The following is a 20,779-nucleotide window of genomic DNA, read 5'->3' as shown; positions in this document are numbered from 1 at the left end:
TTGAATGGTGTGAATGCAAAATTGCTAATAACATTCAAGACATCTGAATACACGATATAGAATACTCATTACATGAAATTAGCATTAATAAAAGTTGACAGACTAAACCCTAAAAGTTTGGTACATTTATGCTTTTAGGACCAGATGCTATATAAGCCCAACCGTTTGTTTCGTCCTTTTGGTCATGCAAGTGCAGAAATCCTTCGTAGAAGCTTACAGAAGAGAACTATAAGTCCATCGCCGACCAGATCATTCTGGAAACCGACTCTTCCAAATCTCCAAGTTACTGGGTGAGTTTTCAGTCCTCGAACTTCAAAGTAGAGAGCCATATGCTGGATCTTGGGAGGAAAAATAAAATAAAAAAGAAAAAACAACTAAGCAATGAAAAACATGAATAATTAAGGGTCGGAAAATTTTTGCATTTGAGCGCTCAGACTGAAGTTACTTGCAAATAAAGAAAACCATTAATCATTTTGGTAAGAGTCTCATTTGCAAAGCAAACGAAGATGAGGAGAAAATAAATAAAAATAAATAGGAATTATCCACAGCAGAACTTACAAATGAAGATGAGGTTAATCTGGAACGGTGTTCTTCTTAGATCAGGCCTTGGCGCTGCAGATCGGTATAGGTCTTCTTGTTGTAGATGTTGCCCTCTTTGTCTTCATACTCTTCTTCTAGATCTGGGCGCCACTTGTTCAGTCCTTGCCGTTCCTGTATTCTCTCCCACAGTACCTTTGCTTCCTGCATACAACATATAAACAACCTTAACCATACAAAATCCTATTTACAAATGTAAAACTTAGCACAAATGTAGAATATAAGTTATTCTAAAAAATATGAGTGATACAAGTCTGAAATCAAATTTCTACAATTTGCAATATTGTAGTTAGGTGGAACCATTAAATCCAGGCTCTAACAAATTCATTCAACCTTGCATAATTCACCAATGTCAATAGTCAAGAGTGTAAGTGGTGAAAACGAACTAGGATGCGGGAAATAATTTACATCAATGAAAGTAACTCGATGAGAAAATTAGTAGGGTTGCAACTTTGACGGGTTAAAATGCTTAACCCACACCAAACCCATCTATCAAAATGCTTAAACTGTGCCAAACCTACGAGCCATTTGGGTTCCACAAGTTATCGGACAAAGAGTCTAGAATTGAGTTGGTAAAAAGGTTGGGGTTGGTTCATAAGAGGTTTTGGGTTCAAGTCCCAATGAGCATAAGAAAAGTGAAAACAGTAAAAAAAAAAAAATGCAAACAGAGCAAATCTATTAGCACCAGAAAAAAGGGGCACAGCTTATACAGGAATTTGGATTGATATTTTTCAAGACAAGCCTAACCCTAACCCATTATAACATCCTCACGCCAATCCAAACCCCAAGTTGGGTGCATTGGACTAGCCAACTTACAAACCTAAATATTAGGCAAAGGAGATCAGATAAGAGCATACCTTAATTGATGTGATTTCATTGAAGTTTTTGGTATTGGGAATGCCGAGGCAACGCATACCATGCTGATGGCGCCATTCCTTAAAATGCCGCTCAAAAGCCCTACGCCCCCAGTAACTGTGATTCCCACATATCTCACACTTGAATTCCTGAAATTAAAAAAAAAAAAGCAGTCTTCAAAGTCCATAGAGGCTATTCACAATTGTCCCCCCAAAGTAAACTCCAATGGCTTCTTTCTCAGTTAGCACATAGCATTTATACCAACTGCCAGTAGTTTCAATCACCAAGATGGACAACAGTATTGTTTTCCACAGTTGTAGTTCAATATATATGTCCACACGCATCTAACAAATAAATACCCGTAATACCCAAAATAAAAAAGAGCCTTTTCCAAATGTTTTTTTTAAGGAAGTAAAAGGAAAAGGGCATAAATTAACCATTCCTGAGATCCAGATAAATCACTACAAGAAAAAATGTATGTTTAGAAGGCTCCTAGAATGAAACAAAAGATTACCTGCCCAAGTCCATGAAGCTTATACAACCAGTAAGGAATAGGCTTCCCATCCCAGCCCATTGGCAACTTGAGGGGATTATAGATCTGCTGCTCCTCATCATCACTTTCGGTGTCTGCTTGTACTTCTTCCTGCTCAAAATTTCCAAATCCAAACGTTGACTATTAGAGGTGAGACATGCAAATGGCAGTGTATGATACAATGCAGATAAAAATAAAAAATAAAAGAAAGAAAGAAAGAAAGCAAATGCACATTGAGACAGAAATATACACATTGAGAAAATTTCTGTATATTTCTGATTTCCAGTTTATCAACATGTTAGCAACAATAAATTTCATAGACATCAGCTTCATGCAGAAGATAGTAAAATTTCCATTCATTTTTAGTTTTCTTTAGCTTTTTCCTTCCAAAAAGTGACTTCTTTTATCCAAAGAAGCAATTTTAGAAGGCACAAGATGTGAAGTTCAAATCTCCACCTTAATGGAGAATCTCCTTGTTCTTTACCACCATCCAACAAATACTGCCATTTTAACTGACTTCTCCTTGATTATGAACAAATGGTCTAGACAAAATATAAGAAAGTGGGCATTGCGGGTTGTATCTAAATTTGTATCATGGAAGATTTAAACAAGTCTAGCTCAAAAAAGCATGTTCATGGGAATGCCGACACTGGAATGATTATGCCACAGTTACCATGATGCCTTCACACCTTTGCAAGATGGGGATTTTGACAAGGAAATTCTAGAGAGGAAAAAAACAACTGAAAAAGAAAAAGATATGAGAAGAAAAACAAATAAAAAGGGGAAGCAAAACTACCTCTTCACGTTCTGCTTCCATTTCCTCATACGTCAAAGCCTGTTTCTTCTCAATATTTTCTTTTGTTCGCACGATAGTCTGCACAATGTCAAAACAATAAAAAAAACAACCGGTAACCAAAAAGCTTTACATCTTTGGTACATCAAATGATTATTCATATCAACGCATGTTGATTCTGAATGCAGAATACAGACAGGTGTAGTAACTGTGACATGCTGGCATGAAGGATTACAAAATGACTTAAGAGATTTATTTTGATCAAGGGACTATAACATATACGAACCTCATACAGTAATTCACATATCTTTCTCAACTTCGCCTCTAGGAGGGCGATTTCTTTTGAATTGTCAGCTTCTTTTGGAGCAGCAGGAGTACCATTTTGTTCTGATCGACGTGAACCCTTGGCAAAATGCTTCTGGTCCAACCTCTCAAGAGGTGTGTGCTGCACGGAAAGAAAATAGACATGGAATACGCATGTCAAATTGGATTCTTCACACATTGGTACTAGAAATACGAAGGATATGTTCCAGTAGAGAACTTAGGATGCACAGTAGTGACTCTTTAGATGGGATAAGTTTTGAGGTCAGAAATGGAAGAGTTCGAACAGGAGTATAACCAAAATGATGGTTTTTAAGGACTCCTAATGACTGGATTTCCAAGGCTATGTTTGGAAAATTTGAGAGAAATTACTAGGAAACAAAAATAGAGAGGAAAAATAAAAAATAAAATAAAAATAGATCTAAAATCAATAAATTATTTTTATAGGCTATTTCAAACACATTTCACTTATTTTACCTCTTTATATAAAGAATAAATCATTTGCAAATATATAAATTTTTAACTAATTTTAAGAAAATCATTTTCCTTAATATTTTTTAGGAATGAAACATAAGGGTGTTTGTTTTTTTCCTTTAAATCTAAATAGAACTTAATTTGACTTAAATCTAAATACAACTTAATAAAATTAAATATTAAGTTGTTTGTTTTTTTTATTATTTTATTTCTGTTAAGTATTAAGTATTAATAGGGTGAAGATTGTGTTGGGCTAGGGTGTATATTGAGGATCATACTTTATCGTTGTTTGATTTTGTAAACTGGTTAGCCACCAAGTAAGGGTCAGAACCTTTTGTTTCTTGATCCTTTGTATCTTGGTATACTTCGTGTATACTCTCTTTAGCCTTTTTGGCTTTTAATGAATTTCCTTTATCTATCAAAAAAAAAAAAAAAAGGGTGAAGATTGTGTTGAGAGTGTGCTTTGGTTATTTTAAAAAGTTATTTTTAGCATTCAACAAAAAGCCAAATATTTTGCTTTTTCTATTCGGTTAAAAAAAAGAAGTTAAAAACAAATCATTTAAATCTGAAAGCAAATTTGCATTCAACATAACATTTTTATTTTTTTATTTTATTTTTCTTTTTTTAGTACTTTCTTGGAGCATAATATAAAGTCTTCTAAAAAGAGTGAAATGACTACTAAATTAAGGATTATTAGTTGAATAAGAAAGAAGATTATCGATTAGGGCAAATATAATCAATTATAAGCTGTGTCCATGATTAGAATACAATGTTTTTTCAATAAACTTAATTCATTTAATTCTTAATCTTAAATTAGATAAAGAAGCTGAACACAATTTTGATTTTTTGATCGGTAAAGATGAAAGAAGCTGAACACGATTACCTTTGTGAGGAAAAGTCTCTCAGCACGCTGCTGAACAGTACCACCTGTCTTTAGTCCTAGAGCAGCCAATGCCTGTCAGGAAAAGATATGATGATAAATAAGGGGAAATCATAACTGAAAGGGAAAATAACAGATGAGTCTGAATCTTAAAGGATAGGCAAATAAAAAAAATAAAAAAGAAAAAAAGGAAAAAGAAAAAGAATATACAAAAGAGACTGACTCCAGTTACTGTGGAAATCATGGCTACTAACAACAAAGCCTGCTTTAGGAATATCAGCAATGAAATGTTTCAGGGTAACAAAGTCAAGCTTTCCACTTTTAGACAGTTTTAAACATTTTGAGAATTTCATTTCAATTCGAAGTTCTATAAAAACTTTTCAATGAAAAATTAATCAATTTCAACCATTTTCAGTAACTGTTTGAATTTGACCCAAAAATCCACAATTTTACCACATCAGCACCATAATTAACAAACCAAAATTGAGCCCCAATCACTGTTGAACTATAAAGGCTGGGCACTGACTGTACCCTTTGTTCCAATGTGGGTAAGAAGCTGTTTGATAACACAATTCTAAGACCTCAGCTGATAACCTAACCTCTATGTAGCTAATAAGGGTAAAGATCTGTTTGATAACACAAGTCAATATAGAACACTGAATATTTCCACGTGAAGAATGTTAGGATATGTTATATAGAAATCACTCCATTTTTGTTTCACCAAAATGGGATGAAGTTTGCTTACATTTGTAAGCACTCTTTTCACATGACTGTAAACTATCCAAAGATTGCTCAAGTTTTATCAGGCGTACAATGAGATTAAGTTTTTGGTTCTATAAATTCAATGCTAAAAGGTTTTCATTAATATTGTTTTCAGTTTTATGAAAAATAACACCAGTCACTTGAAAAATTAAAAAACCTAAGAAAATTTTGAAAGTCTTTCATTGCAGCAACTCAGTGATTGCATCATCCCATATACAAGGACAGATATTCCTCTATGATAAGTAGTTACTCTATAACACTCAAATTAGCAATTAGATAGAGAAACCAGCCAAATAATTAAAACTAATAATGCTTTAGATGAAAAGTTCCATGGTTTTACAAAGGGAAAACTATTAGACCTTCAGCACTATTCTTTTCATTTATCCAAATGACCCATTGGTTAGTTCACAGACAACCCCAGTCCTATATACCACATATAATGCTTTAGATGAAAAGTTCCATGGTTTTACCAAGGGAAAACCATTAGAACTTCTGCACTATTCTTTTCATTTATCCAAATGCCCCATTGGTTAGTTCACAGACAACCCCAGTCCTAAATACCACATATAAGATTAATGCATCACCATAAAAGTTTTAGAACTACAAGTTTGAAAGTGGGAACAATGAAGTGCAAACTAAAGAGTTACTGGAAACTTTAATAATACTACCAAGACCACTTTACCTCCTTTAACATTTCAGGACCCACTTCCATCAGCTCTTCAACTGTACTATAATAATCAAGATCAATTGCCGCATGTTGAGTTGGAACATTCCCATTTTCTTGACTCTCATTCTCCCACCCCTCTACCATTCCATTTGCCCATTGCTCTTCAAAATCGGTTGCAAGCTGGAAAAAAAACACCCATCCTTATGTAAGAAAACAAGACATGACTGAAAGACCAAACCAAAAGCATTTGTCATTCAAGATTATTTTAATGGACTCCTTTCATCTTCTATCTACTAACCGATTCTCAGCCTCCCCACCACAAGCATGTGGAAAATAAAAAATTAATTATAAGAATAATAATGCACATGGAATTAGGCTCAGAACATAAATCCCTGGCCATTACAAGAGATGATTGTGCTAAAATCAAAGATGAAAATATCAATTTTGACAAATATATGGCTAACTCGATTTTCAGGATATACCGGGATGTATCGATGGATATTTTGACACAAAATATCGGTGAAGCAAAAATTGATCAAAACTTAGGAAAATGTTGGAAAATCTCTAAGAAATGATTTTTTTTTTTTTTGATAAGTAAGAAATGATATAAGAAGTAATAATAGAGATTTTGAAATTGTTTTGTTGAAGAAATTAATATATTCATGTGTGTGTGCCGATAAGAAATATAAATTTTATAAGTGTACATTCATTATTAAGATACATTAAATATTATTCAACAATAATATTGTAACATTTCATAATGACATGTTCAACCTGAAAATATATTTAATACTAAAATTATGATCTATTTAATTCAAATGTATTCAATGATATAAAATAAATGATGATATATATATATATATATATGATATCTTGATTTGTAGTTTTTTTATTTTTAACAACCAATCAAATGAAATTTAAAAATAAAATAATTAAAATTAATTCATTTTATTATCTTGTTTTTTAATTAAATCTAACTTCCAAAAACAATAATATATAATTATATTGCATTCCTAACATAAGACCAAAGTGGCCCAGTTGGTTACCTACTCAAGAACTAGGTAGGCAAACCAGGTTCAAGTCCTCTGGTTGCATTTTTTGGGCATAAACTCAAAAAATCTGTGAATGGATTTATCCTACCTAGATTTTGTGTCGGGCTCTACCAAAGCACAATATTTTTACAAAATATCGCTCAATATCAGCAACATTTTCGCCCATAGCTAAAATCTGGCTCTTAGAACAAAATATCTCATAGGTCATTGGATTTACAAAGAATCCATAACAAGTGCATATAACATTGTGATGTGGCTGCCAACAATCACAGCTCAAATTGTCACAAGACTCGTGACTCAAAGATTTTGATGTTTTCCTTTGAATTCATTTTGAAGAAAATTGTGTAATGGCATTGTCTTTGTTTTAAATGAAAAAGGAAAATCAAATATCATTTGATCTGTAAAAATCCATCAAAGCCAAAATTGAAAAGTAGAGAACCTGCAAACCACACTGCCAGGTAGGTTGATACAGGTATCACTATTTTGGTAGTACACAAGGAGGCTACATGTCATAGAACATTGTGATGATTTTCAAGAAATAAGAACAAAGACAACCGACTTCATGGAAAGCAAACTCAACAATGATATGACAACAAAAATAAAAATAAATTTTTTTAAAAAAATAACCAAGCTAAAGCAAACCTTTGTAAATATTCTATCGAGATCTTGCAATGGCTCTGTCCGCTCGAAAAAATATATCAGATACTCCAGTAGATTCTCTAAATACTCCCTGTATTGCCTGCAGAAAAAAAAAAAAAAGCATAAATGGGAATTTAAAATATAATGTAAAACTTTTGCAGGAGACCCAAAAGACAGAAACAACCAGAAGTCGAAATTATCAATTATTTTCTAAAAAATTGCATTCTAAAATGAAGGCAAAAAAGTTCACCTTGTCAACTTCAACTTACGAGGGATCTTTTGTGGTTCTGAAAAGACTTCAACATAAGCAGAGTACTCAATGTGCTCCCCAAATTTTGAATTAATATATTCATTGTACAATTCATGCAGGTCCAAATAACGTCCAAAGGCTTCCTGAAACCAAATCAAGATTAATAATGGTAAGAAAAAGGTGAGAACACGAGTCAACACAAGCAAGGACACATATGAGAGAGAGAGACAGAAACCTCTCCACGAAACTCAATTCGCAGTTCCTCTTTGAGTAGCTCCTCATACTCCTCATTAGCATCAACAACACGTGCAGCTTGATGCTTTCTATGGTACTCACGAATCTGCATATACAACTAAATATTTCACTAAAAATACAACATATAATCATGCAAGAACACAGTCATACACACACGGCCTGTTTTATTTTTCCTCTTCCAAAGAAAAAGAACACCTAATAATTACCTCTTTCAATCTGTCATAAAATGCACTAAACACATTTGATCCGGTTGCCGTCTGACCCCCAAGCGCTGCAATCTCATCCTTCCTTGCATTATCTTTGTCTTCATAAATATCAATCTGGAACAAACACAAGATAATAAGTAAATTGCATTATATTAATCTATTTTCTGGGCATTGTTACATAACATGATATTAGTTAGCTGAAGATTTGAGTTCCTTTAGCATACTGAAAACGAACATATATAAAAGAATTCAAAGATTCTGCATCTTACAATTTTCATTATTTCAAAACTGAATAAGGAAAACTCCAGTCAACTCATGCCTGAAACAACATTCTGTACAGTTTGAAATTATTTTTTCATTTTTTCCCACAAAAGATACCCAAAACACAAGCATCTCTATTTTCTTTTTTCTTTTTTTGAATTGGCAATTTTTTTTTTTCCTCTTCCTAAGTTTTCTCAGAAAACATATGTATGGTAAATATCCAAGAAAATCCAGAACAAACATTAATCAGAACCATGTCCAAAATAGCACAAACTAAAAAAATAAAAAATAATTAAATCTTGAGAACCTAGTAAAACCTCTATTCTTTATTTTCATTTCCTCAGTTTTCTTGGAAACCAAACTTATGCTAAAAATGTTCAAGGGAATGCAAAATAAACATTAGTAATTTACCATGAGGTAAAGAGAAAAAAATCTAAGAGAAGATGAAAATCAATAAATTTTCAAAGAACAAAACACCAAGTAAAACTACTGGACCTAAAAATAAGACCTAGTAAGACTATCTCTCTCTCTCTCATTCCCATTTTTCTTGGCAACCAAACAGATGGTATATGTTCAAGAAAGTCCAGAACAAACATTAATAATCTCCTTGAGCTAAATAGTAGAAACTAAAAAAAAAAATTAACAAATCAATAAATTTCTCTACAACCAAACAGATGCTGAAAATGTTCAATGAAATCTAAATTAATGTTCAATTCAGTAACCATGAACTAAACAACACTTTTTTTTCCAGAAAGAAAAAGGAAAATCAATAACTTCTGAGATAACAAAACACCTAGTAAAATCACTGGACCTAAACATGTAGTTGCAAAATGTTTCTTTCATTTTCTTTTCAGTTCCTTAGTTCTCTCTATAGAGGAAAATTAGAGAAAATGACAGGAACTACAAGTTCGTTTTGGTTGTTTAAACCATCTAAAAGTTTTACAAAAAAAGGAAAAAGAAAAATCAATAAATATGGATAAAAAAAACCTAGTAACACCACTGGACCTCAAATAACATAAAACACAAGGTTGCAAAATTTTTGTTTCATTTCTCTTCATCTCCTCAGTTTTAGTACAAGGAAATCCAAAAACATGCATCAATCATCAATGGCAACCTAAATTCCACAACTTAACAAAAAAAAAAATCAATAAATTTTGAGAGAACAAAAACATCTACTAAAAATACTAGACCTAAAGATCACACATAGTCAGATTCACCAGTATCTTTTTTCATCGCTCTTCCCCAGTTTGCTTAGCAATCAAATAGATGGTAAATGTCCAAGAAAATCCAGAACACACATTAATCATCTCCTTCGGCTAAATAGCATCAACTAAAAGAAATGAGAAAATCAATAGATTTCTCAGCGACCACATGGATGCTGAACATGTTTGAGCTAAACAGAAAAGATTTTAAAAAAGAATAAAAAAATCAATAACTTGTGAAAGAACAAAAAAACACCGGTAAAACTACTGGACCGAAAATCACATTAAACATGTAGTTGCAAAAAGTTACCACCATTTTCTTTTCAGTTTCTGAGTTAGTTATCTGCGCAGATGAAGGTTAGAGAAAATGACAGGAAATTAAAGTTCTTCAACACATTTATATATATATCAACAAATTTTGGGAGTAAACATAGCCTAGTACAACTGCCGGACCTCAAATCACATAAATCATAAGATTCCAATCTTTTCTTTCATTCCCTTTTCATCTCCTCAGTTTTGATAAGTATTCCAGGAAATTAAAAACAAGCATCAATCATCCAACGCAAGCTAAGTACCTCAAATCAACCAAAAAAAAAAATCAATATTAACAAAAATACATTTCGAGAGAACAAAACATCTAGTACTACTGGTGGACTAAAAATCAACAAATTCTGGGAGAAAACATAACCTAGAATAACTGCCGGACCTCAAATCACATAAGACACAGGATTCCAAAACTTTTCTTGCATTTTCTTTCATCTCCTCTGTTTTGCTAAGTATTCCAGGAATTAAAAAACAAGCATCAATCATCCAACGCAAGCTAAGTACCTCAGATCAACCAAGAAAAAAATCAATAAATTTCGAGAGATAAAAAAACACCTAGTTCAACAACTGGACCTTTATTCACATAAAACTCAAAGGTTGCAACAATTTTTTATATTTTCTCGAGAGAACGAAGGTTCGAGAAAATGAGAGAAAATTACGAGTTTCTCTGTCGTAATGGTGATGGTGTCGATCATGTTTCGAACTCTGTGGCTCTGAAATAGGCGGTCCTTGCTCGAAGCCGGCTCGTTCTGCAGATCCTTCACTATGAGCCGCTCAAGCCGCTCGATTTCTTCGTGACCCGCTCGAGTAACTTCCAGTAGAGTCGACGACATCTTCAACAGGTCGGGTGAGTCTCTCCAGCTTCGTTCGCCGGAACCAAGCCAATCGACCTAGGGTTTCTCTCTGTCTCCCTGATTTTCTGCACTGCGAGGGGTTTTCAAAGGGAGGAGATGAATTCGATTTATATTTTGAAAACGACGTCGTTTGGAGGCAGTCGTAATCCATCCCACATTAACCAATAATTTCTCGCCGCGTTTAATATGGGCGTCGAAATACCCGAAGAGCCCTTCCTTTTGCTCTAATTTTTGTTCGTTTTATCTACGTGGAGAGCTTTCGTTGCTTTTAACTCCGCTCTAACCATTGCCACTTCCACACTGGACTGACCTAAGTGAAACGACGTCGTCCTGAGAGGTGGTTATTTGTCGGGACTCGGGACTAATAGAGTTCCCATCAGGTAAACAAGGCATGAGACCTGCTGAACAACAAGTCCCAATAATATATTGCCACGTTTCAAATAGTTCCTTTAGACAGAACAAAAACGACGCCGTGCGAGGGCTCGTGGGAGTTATTGCTTGCCACGTAAGAAAAAAATCACTTTTGCGATATAAATTTTGCCACGTGGACATTTGTAGTTGGTGATGTTCACTGAACCCGTTGCCGCTTCCGCTGAAGATCCTAGAAAACGACGTCGTTTGAAAGCCTGACCATAAGTAACTTTTATCAGGTGAGTATTCACAATATCGGCTAAACAAGCAAGGCAATAAATTCTTGCCACGTTTGAAAATTGTAGATCCTTTGCAACGTGGAGAACATTTATTGGTGGGCTCCACTAAAAGCAGTTGCCACTTCCGCACCAGATCCAGACTCAACCTTTAGGTTCAGAGTCTCACTTTCTCTACCACATCAGAGCGAAAATGTGGAATTTTGGGCAATCGATATTGGGAGGAAATGAAGAAGATCGAGAAGAGTTCTTGGAAGACTCCGATGGCCTTTGCAATCTCTCTCCAGTGCAAGTACTGTAAAAAAATTCACTCCCTTTCATCTCAATTCTTTTCTTTTTTAAAAAAATTTTCATTCATACTGATTTTTGTTTTGCGTTCTTTTTGAGCAGAGAATGTACGGGTTTGCAGCTTGTTTGGTTGCTGGTTTCGCTTGTATGCTCCTGGTACCACCAACTTATCCCATTCTTTTCGTAAATTTTTTCTTTTCTTTTTTCTTTTTTTTCTTTTTTTTTTTTTGGTATTAGCCCGTGTTAAAAAAACTTTATATAAATTGGAAATTCAAAAAAAAATTATTATTATATTACTGGGAATTGTTTTTAGGAATGTGCTTCTGATGCTGCCATGAAAAATTGAATTATCACATTGGGTTTTGTGTATAATTCTGTGCTTATATTGTGATAATATATGCCTCTTGACTAGAAACATTGAATTTAGTTCAGAGAAAAAAGTTCAGATTTTGGGAATTTTATTCGGAGCATAGGAATACTTTGGTTTGGGGAAAATCTGTTAGCTCTGCTCATGAGAATTAATGCAATTTAAGAGCCTAATAGAGGTGCAAGTTGGTTGGGTGCAATCTGAGTTCAAGGGTCGGGTAAACCGACCCAATTCAATGAAATGACTTGTATCGATAGACAAAAGTATGCATTTGTTTTGCCTTGATTATTCATATGTATGTTTGTTTTATTTTAATTGACTCATTTTCAAAAAGTTTGACTAATTAAAATTGGATTTAGTACAATAAATGAGAAACAATATTCCACAAGTGAATGAGGAGAGGGAGAATTGTAGCTCTCTACCTCAGAATATTGTTCTTGATGTGGATGAGTTGTGAACTTCTATTTTATGTGATTTTTTTGGTTTTTGTGAGTCTTGTATGATTTCCTTGTTCTGGTAGAGGAGTTTTAATTGTGCACATTTTGAATTGAAGTACTAAAGAAATGTATAAGGCAATTATTATTTTTCCCCATTATGAGAGTTTAGAATTTCAAATGTGATTGTTGTTGCCATCTAACATCTCCTTTACCTTGTGATTATTTTGCAGTCATTGATTGTTTTTGCTAAACCCATCAAATTTGCAGTATTGTTCACCTTTGGCAACTTGCTTGCTGTTGGAAGGTAGGTTGTCAAGTTGCTGACTTATCATGAAGTATAGAAAATGACTTTTATAGACGTACAAGTATATGTTTACAGTCAAATAGAAGTGGTGATGCACATATCAAAATCTTTCCTATGATTATTTTTAGTCTAATTTGACTGTTTATATTCTCTTTGAGGTTTCCAGGTGCTAAATTTGTATTTCTATGTGACAGCACAGCCTTCCTAATTGGGCCTGTACAACAAATAAGAATGATGTTTGATCCTGTCCGTATCTATGCAACAGCTATTTACATCGGGTTTGTTGTTATAGCCCTCATTTGTGCTCTCTGGGTAAGTCTGCAATCTTTATCAAATAGCATATTCAAACAACACTAATGTCCCTAGTTAATGTAGAAAAGTTGAAATTACATGTGAAAGTCTGGGAAGTTCTTATATGGGGAACTCTTGAGAATAAAATTCTGCTTTGGATTTAGAAACCATCTGCTTTTGTTTCAACCATCCAAGCAGATGTGTGAGTCACAACACATAGACAATTGGGTCAACATTTTGAAATTGCATGTAATCGAAATCACTTGGTGAATTAGAAAGCCCCTTCTTTCATTGTACCATGTCCATGTGTCCCCATCCTGGTCCCTCGTATCAGCTTTCTTTTTAATTATGTCTCAATGGTGGAAACAATTTTGGCATCATTTTCATGTTCATGGTATTTTTAATTGACTGTGCAAAGAACTTATTACTTCCTCCCCTCTGTCTTGCAGATCCATAATAAAATTTTAACAATCATTGCAATCATATGCGAGATCTGCGCCCTTATTTGGTGAGTTTGCTTTTCACATTGAAAATTCTGGTTTTGGTGCATTTCTGCATTTACTGTCCTTCCCAGAGCACCAATTTATGTGTTCATATGCATACTTATAAATTTTACTATAATTGACAAAGCCCACCTATTTATGGAGGGCTGAGGAAAGGGTTTGCTGATGATACCGTAATCATTTGTGACACTAACGAAGAGCAATTAGTGTATATGAATTGGTCTTTTATGTGGTTTGAGGCAATATCTGGATTGAAAAACGTGGATAAATGTGAACTGATTTTGATTGAGGGAGTTGAAAATGTGGAGGCTCTAACTGCTACACTGAATGTCAGGTGGGGGCATCTACCCGCTACATATTTAGGTTTGCCTTTGGAGCATCTTTTGGCGCTTCTTTTGCCTTTGCCTTGAGTCGCTCTTTTGGCACCTCTTTTCAATAGATCTTTTCTTTACCTATAAAAAAAAAAATAAAAATAAAAAAATAAATAAAACAATATTTAGGTTTGCCTTTAGGATCCCCTTTCAAAGTAATCAGGGTTTAGGACGTGATGGAGGAAAGATTCCAAAGAAGGCCCTCTATGTGTAAGAGGTAATATCTATCGAAAAGAGGGAGACTTGCCGATTAAAAGTACAATGTCGAGCCTGCCAATTTGTTTATTGTCTTTGTTCATCACTCCAAAAAAGGTGGTTTTAAGATTAGAGCAGATTCAAGAAATTTGCTCTAGGGTGGGATCACTTCTATGAAAAAATCTCCATTTGGTCAATTGGTCCATAGCTTGCACAAATAAAAAAATAAAAAATAAAAAAATAAAAAAATAAAAACCATAGGGGCCTTGACATTATAAATCTCTCCACTTTAAACCTCCTTGATAAGTGGAGTTGGAGATTTGCAACTGAGAGGGAGTCCTTATGGAAAAGCGTTATAACGCAAAAGTTTGAGAAAGAAGAAGGGGGATGGTTCTCAAAGGGTGGGTGTATGGAAGGCAATTAGGAAAAGTTGGGAGGCCTTCATGAGTAGATATCATTTCATGCTTGGTAATGAAAGAAGGGCTATGTTTTGGAAGATGGATGGTGTGGAAACTTATCTCTGGAAGAGTCCTTCCCCACATTATTCTCTACAGCCATTGATAAAGATTCATGGGTAGTAGAGGTATAGGAACAAGTTGGGGAAGGAGGTAGGTGGAGTAAACTTCATAAGACAATTTCACTATTGGGAGCTTGAAGAAATGACATCCTTTCTATAGAATCTGCTGAAAAGTTCAGTCAAGAGAAAGGAGGATGACAAAATGGGGTAGAAGAATCCAAAGTGTGGCAAATTCTCTATTAAATCCTACTACTACTCCCTAACCCAAGGAAGAAGAAAACTTTTCCCACAAACATAGCTTGGAATTCTTGGGTACCTATGAAGGTGGGATTCTCTGCATGGGAAGCAACATGGAGATGGATTTTGATGATTGATCAGCTTAAAAAGAGGGTATGTATAAAGTCGAACAGATGCTATATGTGCAAAGTTCAGGAAGAATCGGCTTATCATTTGCTACTTCATTGCCTAAGCAAATATCCTGTGGTAGCTGGTATTCTCTCTATTTGATGTGACTTGGGTGATGCACTTTTCCGCAAGAGGAAATCTGTTGAATTGACATGGATCTTTTGTGGGAAAGAAATGAAAGGAAGCTTCAATGGTCGCTATTTGGACGTTATGGAAGGAAAAGAGTAGGAGGTCTTTTGAAGATTTGGAACAGTACTAACAAACAATTAAATCATCTTTATGAGTACTTTTTTTAAATGCGTCAAAGCATGCATAGATGATCATTTTTTGACAATGAAAGTCTTTATTGATTGGCTTAGCTCAAAGTAAGGAGAGGGAACTTGTTTTTTGTTATTCTCTCCTCTTCAGGTGTGCCTTTTGCTGCACCATTTGCTTAGGCACACATGAATATTTGTGAGGATTTGGATAGAAAATGAATCATGAAGGGATCTGGTTGGAGGAAAAATAACAATGTTAGCAGAAAGAAGTTTATGTTATCATTCTGGTCTTTTTTTGGAATAGTTTTTTGACAATGCAAGTGAATTAGAAACTTCTCATCATATTCATTAATAAGCAGCGGGATCTTTAGCCAAGTGTAAATTTTTGCTTGTAATTCAAGTATTCTAACAGAACATTTCGTTACAACTTTCTGAAACACATATTTCACTAAGTCTGCTTTGAACATCTTAAATGAAGAGAACCAATCCCAACCCAACCACGCCGTGAAGAAGAGCAGTTTACATGAGCTGCTTCTGCTCAACTTCAACCCACTTTCATGAGATTTTCCTCAATTCTTCCAGGCTTTCAGCATTTTAATTACTGATTTGTCAATTTATTATCACTTTACTCTTTTCTATTTTTGCTACATCTAGTGATGCAATCTGATAGTTATTCACACTTCTTTTTTCTGTTTCAGGTACAGTTTAAGTTATATTCCTTTTGCTCGTGGCATGGTTTCTCGACTGACGGTCCGTTTTTTTGACACGGAGATTTAGATCATGCAATTTTGAATGTGAGTGTTTCTAAGATTTACATGCTGAACTCTTGAGGCTTTGGGGTTTAATTTATTCTTCCTCTTATTGATTATGTTTGAGTTGGTAAAGAGATTATTTCTTTGGGTTGGGTCATTTGTGCTTGTGATGGTTATTCTATTGGGCTTGGGCATTGTACATTACTTGGTTTCTTATTCTAATTCCATAACATTTCTCTTGTTTCTCTTTTTGACTTTTTGGTGTAAGAAATTCCCAAGGCTTTTTCCATCTGCAAGAACCTTACACACAAAGAATGCTTACCCTTAGTTTGGTTGCTGATTAGAGGGTGGGAATGAAAAGAATCTTTCCTCTCCCTTTCCAACTACCAAATGCTGATCTAAGTGATGATTCTAATTCAACACCAAAACTCTTATGACTTCAATCTTCAACCACCGTATTGCTCTCTACCTACCACATAAGGTAGCATGCCTTAGCTACCAAAACTTTAATTGACCAATCTGATGAAATTCTCGTAAACATCAGTTTCTATCTAGGGTCGTCTATATCACTTCCTGTCGTAGTCATACAGCCAAGCTAGTACAACCAACATGGCCTCCACAAAAACCTAGATTCATTTCAATGCTTATTATCTTATAGATCCAAATTTGAAGGCACTTTATGCTGAATCCTTTAGTGAGTGAGACATTTTGTCTCCAAAATCTCCTTTGAGAATGGATGCCTTAACAAAATAGCCGCTCAAGTCTGCCCAGTTTTGATGTCAGTATGAATATAAAATGAAAAATGATAGGTGAAACCAGAGCCTTGGCATGTGAAATGTCAAAAGAATATGACTTTCCAACCTCTAAAAATGACCCTTCTAACCAGGGACACTGATCTACAAACTTATAGAAAAAGGTTCTCATGCAACTTGGTCCATAATTCTCAGCTAGAAAGCCGATATTCGTCGAATTCGCTTCCTTAGGTACCAAGATTTGTTTATTACTACGAAAACTATGATCTAGGATCCCACATGGTTTACTGAAATCATCACTATCCCATCATAATGATATCAGAAAGTGCTATACCCTACCTTTACAAGCTTTCACTTTCAATTGATGCAAATGGAACCAAATTAAAGAAGGCTGATTTTGACTAATCTAAAGCTTAAAGCGAAGGAGAGATGAACACAAACATCACCCCAATAGTCGAAAAGTGAACGTGTTTAGGGCTAATTGGGTTGGTAGAGACATTTTACCTTGTGATTAAGACTTGGTTATTGAATTGAAAGAATTTGGTGAGCTTTAGCCTCATTTCCTTCCCCTTTCCCAGCTACTTCCAAAAGTAGAGGATGCTTCATCGACTACTATTAACCAACCTACCACCATCTACCTCAATCAAATACATATAGACACAAAAAGATAGTTGCAACTTGCTGGGCAAAGATGGACTTCCTGGGTCAAAAATGAAGACCAAAAAGGAATAGGTAAGCCATATAAAAAGTAGGAAACGATGTTGGCACGTTCAAATTAGGAGGGCAAAGAGATTAGGATGTCTAAAACTTTGCCACAACTTCTAAAGCAGATCATTATTTTTAAATAGAAAATTCTTAGGTATACGTAACATACCGAACTTCAAATCTTAATCTTTTCAACAGATGTAGCAAAATCCAAAATCTAAGTACAAACAAATGAGATCTAAGTGAAGGTATAAATTAATAAGACTATATATGTTGTTTGGTGTCCCTACTTGAAGTAATTTTTTTGGCACCATAAAAAAGACATTTTCAGATTTATATAGTCCACATCTTCCCGTTCCAAACTTTGTTAGGCCCGGGTGACGTAGACTTATATTTTCACCTTGAAGAAAACTAAAGTCAAAATCAAAATCATAATTTTTAAAAGATAAAAATTCAGTCAACGCCCTTCATATTATTATGTTTTTTAATACATAAACTCTTTTAACAAAATTATTCGGACATAAAAACTTTTATCAAATATAAAAAAAAATGTAAGGAGAACAAAATGGTAAAAATAAAAATCAAGGACTTTAAGATTAAGATGCTCAAATAAAATTCACTAATAATTTTTAGTGAAGTCCTTCTTTGATTACACCGCCAAAAAGTTAACTTATTACTTAACTTTACTAAAAAGAAGACTGGAATCTCTTTTCCTTTAGAGGGTCTAAATCATATGAAAACAAATTTGAATTTTTATTTTTACTTTTACGTATCAAAAGAAACGTAAATTCTTTCACAAAAAGAAAAGTGTAGATCACGAGCGTGTGATTCTTTTAGATTTGGTCTCAAAAAGTGACAGCTTCTCCACTGAGTCAACCAAAACCATCACCATACAATTTCTCTTCATCATAAAAATTAATTAATTAAATAATAATCCAGGTTCCATCTTGACTGCCCAAAAATATTTTTTAAGTAAAAAGAATTGGATCCAACAGTAGATGCGTCCTTCTCCTTCCACGTGAAACATGCGTGTGTTACTGTTACCCAGGTTTGGTGAATGTGCCCTCCCTGGTGACTCACAACTAAGAGGCTTCGGGAACGAGCCACTTGACTATGGGTCCGTTTGTCTGTCCTTCAAAAACACTTTTAACGTAAAAAGTATTTTCCAAGAAAAAAGAGTGATTTGATGAAATTTTAAAAATTACTTATAATATTAAAAAATCATTTATAATATTTTTTAGGAAAAAACTTGATAAATTCTAGAGAAATGTTTAATAGATAATTTTTCTAAGAGCTACTTTAATAGTGATTGTAGGAAATATTTTTAATACTTAAAAATTTTGATCATTCAAGTGCTAAAAATATGATAAACACTTTTTAAAATTACTATCAAACGTACTCTAAAAAAACATTTTAAATATATTTGATAGTAATTTTTAGAAATATTTTTAACCCTTGTAACACTCAAAAAAATTTATCTTTCAAGTACTACAAAGAATAAAAATATTTTTTAGAACTATTGCTAAACGTACTCTACGAATAGCAATATTATCAAATGTATTTTATAATGAATTACTTTTAAAATATATTAACTTAAAATATGTTTAATAGTATTTTTATTTAAAATATTTTTAATGAAAATATTTTTTTTATAAATATTTTTTAGAAAATGAAGTGCTTCTTGAACCATATAAGTGATTTTTTAACTTTTTAAAAGTATTTTTTTATAGTGCTTTAAAAAAAAAATTACCAAATTGATTACTATTTGAAGTATATTTAGAGTGTTTTGTTACTATTTTTATCGAATAAATGCTTAATGAAGAGACGCTTAGGTAGTGTTTGTTTTTTTGGTTTTTTACTGAAAGCAATTTGTTTTTAAAAATTAGGTTATTTATTTTTCTATTTTTTTATGACTTATTATAAATTTTTTATTAAATAGAAAAAGTTAAAATATATAATTTTTTCTAAATAGAAAAATAACATATTGATTTTTCTTTACTTTTTAATATTTAATAAAAATAAAATATTACAAAAACAAACAACTTAATAATTAACACTATTAAACATTAATCTTCCATTTAGAATAGGTAAAAAAACAAACGCACCTTACTTTTTCAATTTTTTGAAAGTGCTCTTTGAATTTTGTCTAAGTAGGAGTGCCCGCCAAACAAACTAGTTGATAACGTCAAGTCGGAGTGCCCGCCAAACAAACTAGTTGATAACGTCAAGTCGGAGTGCCCGCCATGATGAATAATTGATTTTGAGTTTCAGCCTTGTGGATCTCTAAGTAGTATAAACTATAAAGTAGAGGCTCGGCCCGTATGGCCGTATCACTCTCTACGTTTTATAGGTGGAATAAACGCCTCCCTCAAAGTGGATTTCCCATTGATTGAAAAAAAGGTGAAACAAAAATAAAAAGGTGAAACACGTTGCCCTTTTTTAATTTTTTTTAATTTTTTTTCCTTTTTAAAAACACTTCGGGATGCTTGTGGGGCCCAAAAATTCATTGCCTTTCATTTTCTCTTGGTGAGTAGGGTTCGTACTTTATTTGAAAGCGGATGGATTCTTTCCTCTACGTGTGCCCTCCTCCACCACGGGGTCAGATGATGAGAGTTACTCTCCGGCGAGTAGACATCGACAGGAGTAAGCTTATCTAATCCCTGAACAGTACTATAAACTATAAGAATCTGTGCTGAACATCCTCTGTAATCATGCATGTTCCCGTAGCTATAACATACTTTAATTCAGGGATTTGCTCATATAATCTCATCAAAGGAGGAGTCATTTTCATTGTTACTGTACCGACGGTTAAAATTAGGTAAAAAAAAAAGTGAAAATTTTGGAAAGAAAACGAGGGTGTTTGGTATATCAATTTAATGATTTAAGTCATTAAATAAGAAGGCGTTTGCTTTTTTTTTACGTCGTTTGTTTTTTTTTTTTTTTTTATGACTTATTATAAGTGTTTTATTGAATAAAAAAATTAAAATATTTAGATTTTTTGAAAGGAAAAATAGTAACGTGTTGATTTTTTTTATTTTTTAATGTTTAATAAAAATAAAATATT

At 33.6% G+C, this 20,779-nt stretch overlaps 2 protein-coding genes across 7 annotated transcripts; one reads left to right on the top strand and one right to left on the bottom strand.

The window, feature by feature from the left end:
* Positions 1-21: 21 nt before the first annotated feature.
* On the bottom strand, positions 22-10,999 carry LOC117933039 (splicing factor SF3a60 homolog). Of its 3 annotated transcripts, none has more exons than XM_034854390.1 (13): positions 10,730-10,999; positions 8,284-8,397; positions 8,058-8,162; positions 7,823-7,965; positions 7,576-7,672; positions 5,897-6,061; positions 4,456-4,527; positions 3,064-3,222; positions 2,781-2,858; positions 1,967-2,095; positions 1,455-1,601; positions 559-741; positions 22-332 (listed from the first exon to the last, which is right to left on the bottom strand). In XM_034854390.1, the coding sequence occupies exons 1-12, from the start codon at positions 10,901-10,903 to the stop codon at positions 595-597; spliced, it is 1,530 nt and encodes a 509-aa protein (XP_034710281.1). In that variant the 5' UTR covers positions 10,904-10,999; the 3' UTR covers positions 22-332; positions 559-594. The 3 variants fall into 3 exon arrangements, with proteins under 3 accessions (XP_034710281.1, XP_034710282.1, XP_034710280.1); XM_034854391.1 differs by having other exon boundaries at positions 22-310; XM_034854389.1 differs by having other exon boundaries at positions 22-338; positions 10,730-10,998.
* Positions 11,000-11,703: 704 nt separating this feature from the next.
* On the top strand, positions 11,704-20,511 carry LOC117933095 (vesicle transport protein SFT2B). 4 transcript variants are annotated; one of them, XR_004654279.1, is made up of 8 exons: positions 11,704-11,863; positions 11,962-12,015; positions 12,894-12,967; positions 13,162-13,279; positions 13,708-13,766; positions 16,205-16,300; positions 19,870-20,134; positions 20,250-20,511. XR_004654279.1 is itself a non-coding variant. In XM_034854482.1 (7 exons), exons 1-6 carry the CDS (start codon positions 11,765-11,767, stop codon positions 16,281-16,283), a joined length of 483 nt encoding a protein of 160 aa, XP_034710373.1. In that variant the 5' UTR covers positions 11,704-11,764; the 3' UTR covers positions 16,284-16,300; positions 20,250-20,511. The 4 variants fall into 4 exon arrangements, 3 of the variants coding, with proteins under 3 accessions (XP_034710373.1, XP_034710372.1, XP_034710374.1); XM_034854482.1 differs by lacking the exon at positions 19,870-20,134; XM_034854481.1 differs by lacking the exons at positions 19,870-20,134; positions 20,250-20,511 and having other exon boundaries at positions 11,706-11,863; positions 16,205-16,512.
* Positions 20,512-20,779: the final 268 nt, after the last annotated feature.

This window comes from Vitis riparia, chromosome 16 (assembly GCF_004353265.1).
Source record: "Vitis riparia cultivar Riparia Gloire de Montpellier isolate 1030 chromosome 16, EGFV_Vit.rip_1.0, whole genome shotgun sequence".
NCBI classification, from domain to species: domain Eukaryota; kingdom Viridiplantae; phylum Streptophyta; class Magnoliopsida; order Vitales; family Vitaceae; genus Vitis; species Vitis riparia.
This window is presented reverse-complemented; position numbering and strand designations above follow the sequence as displayed.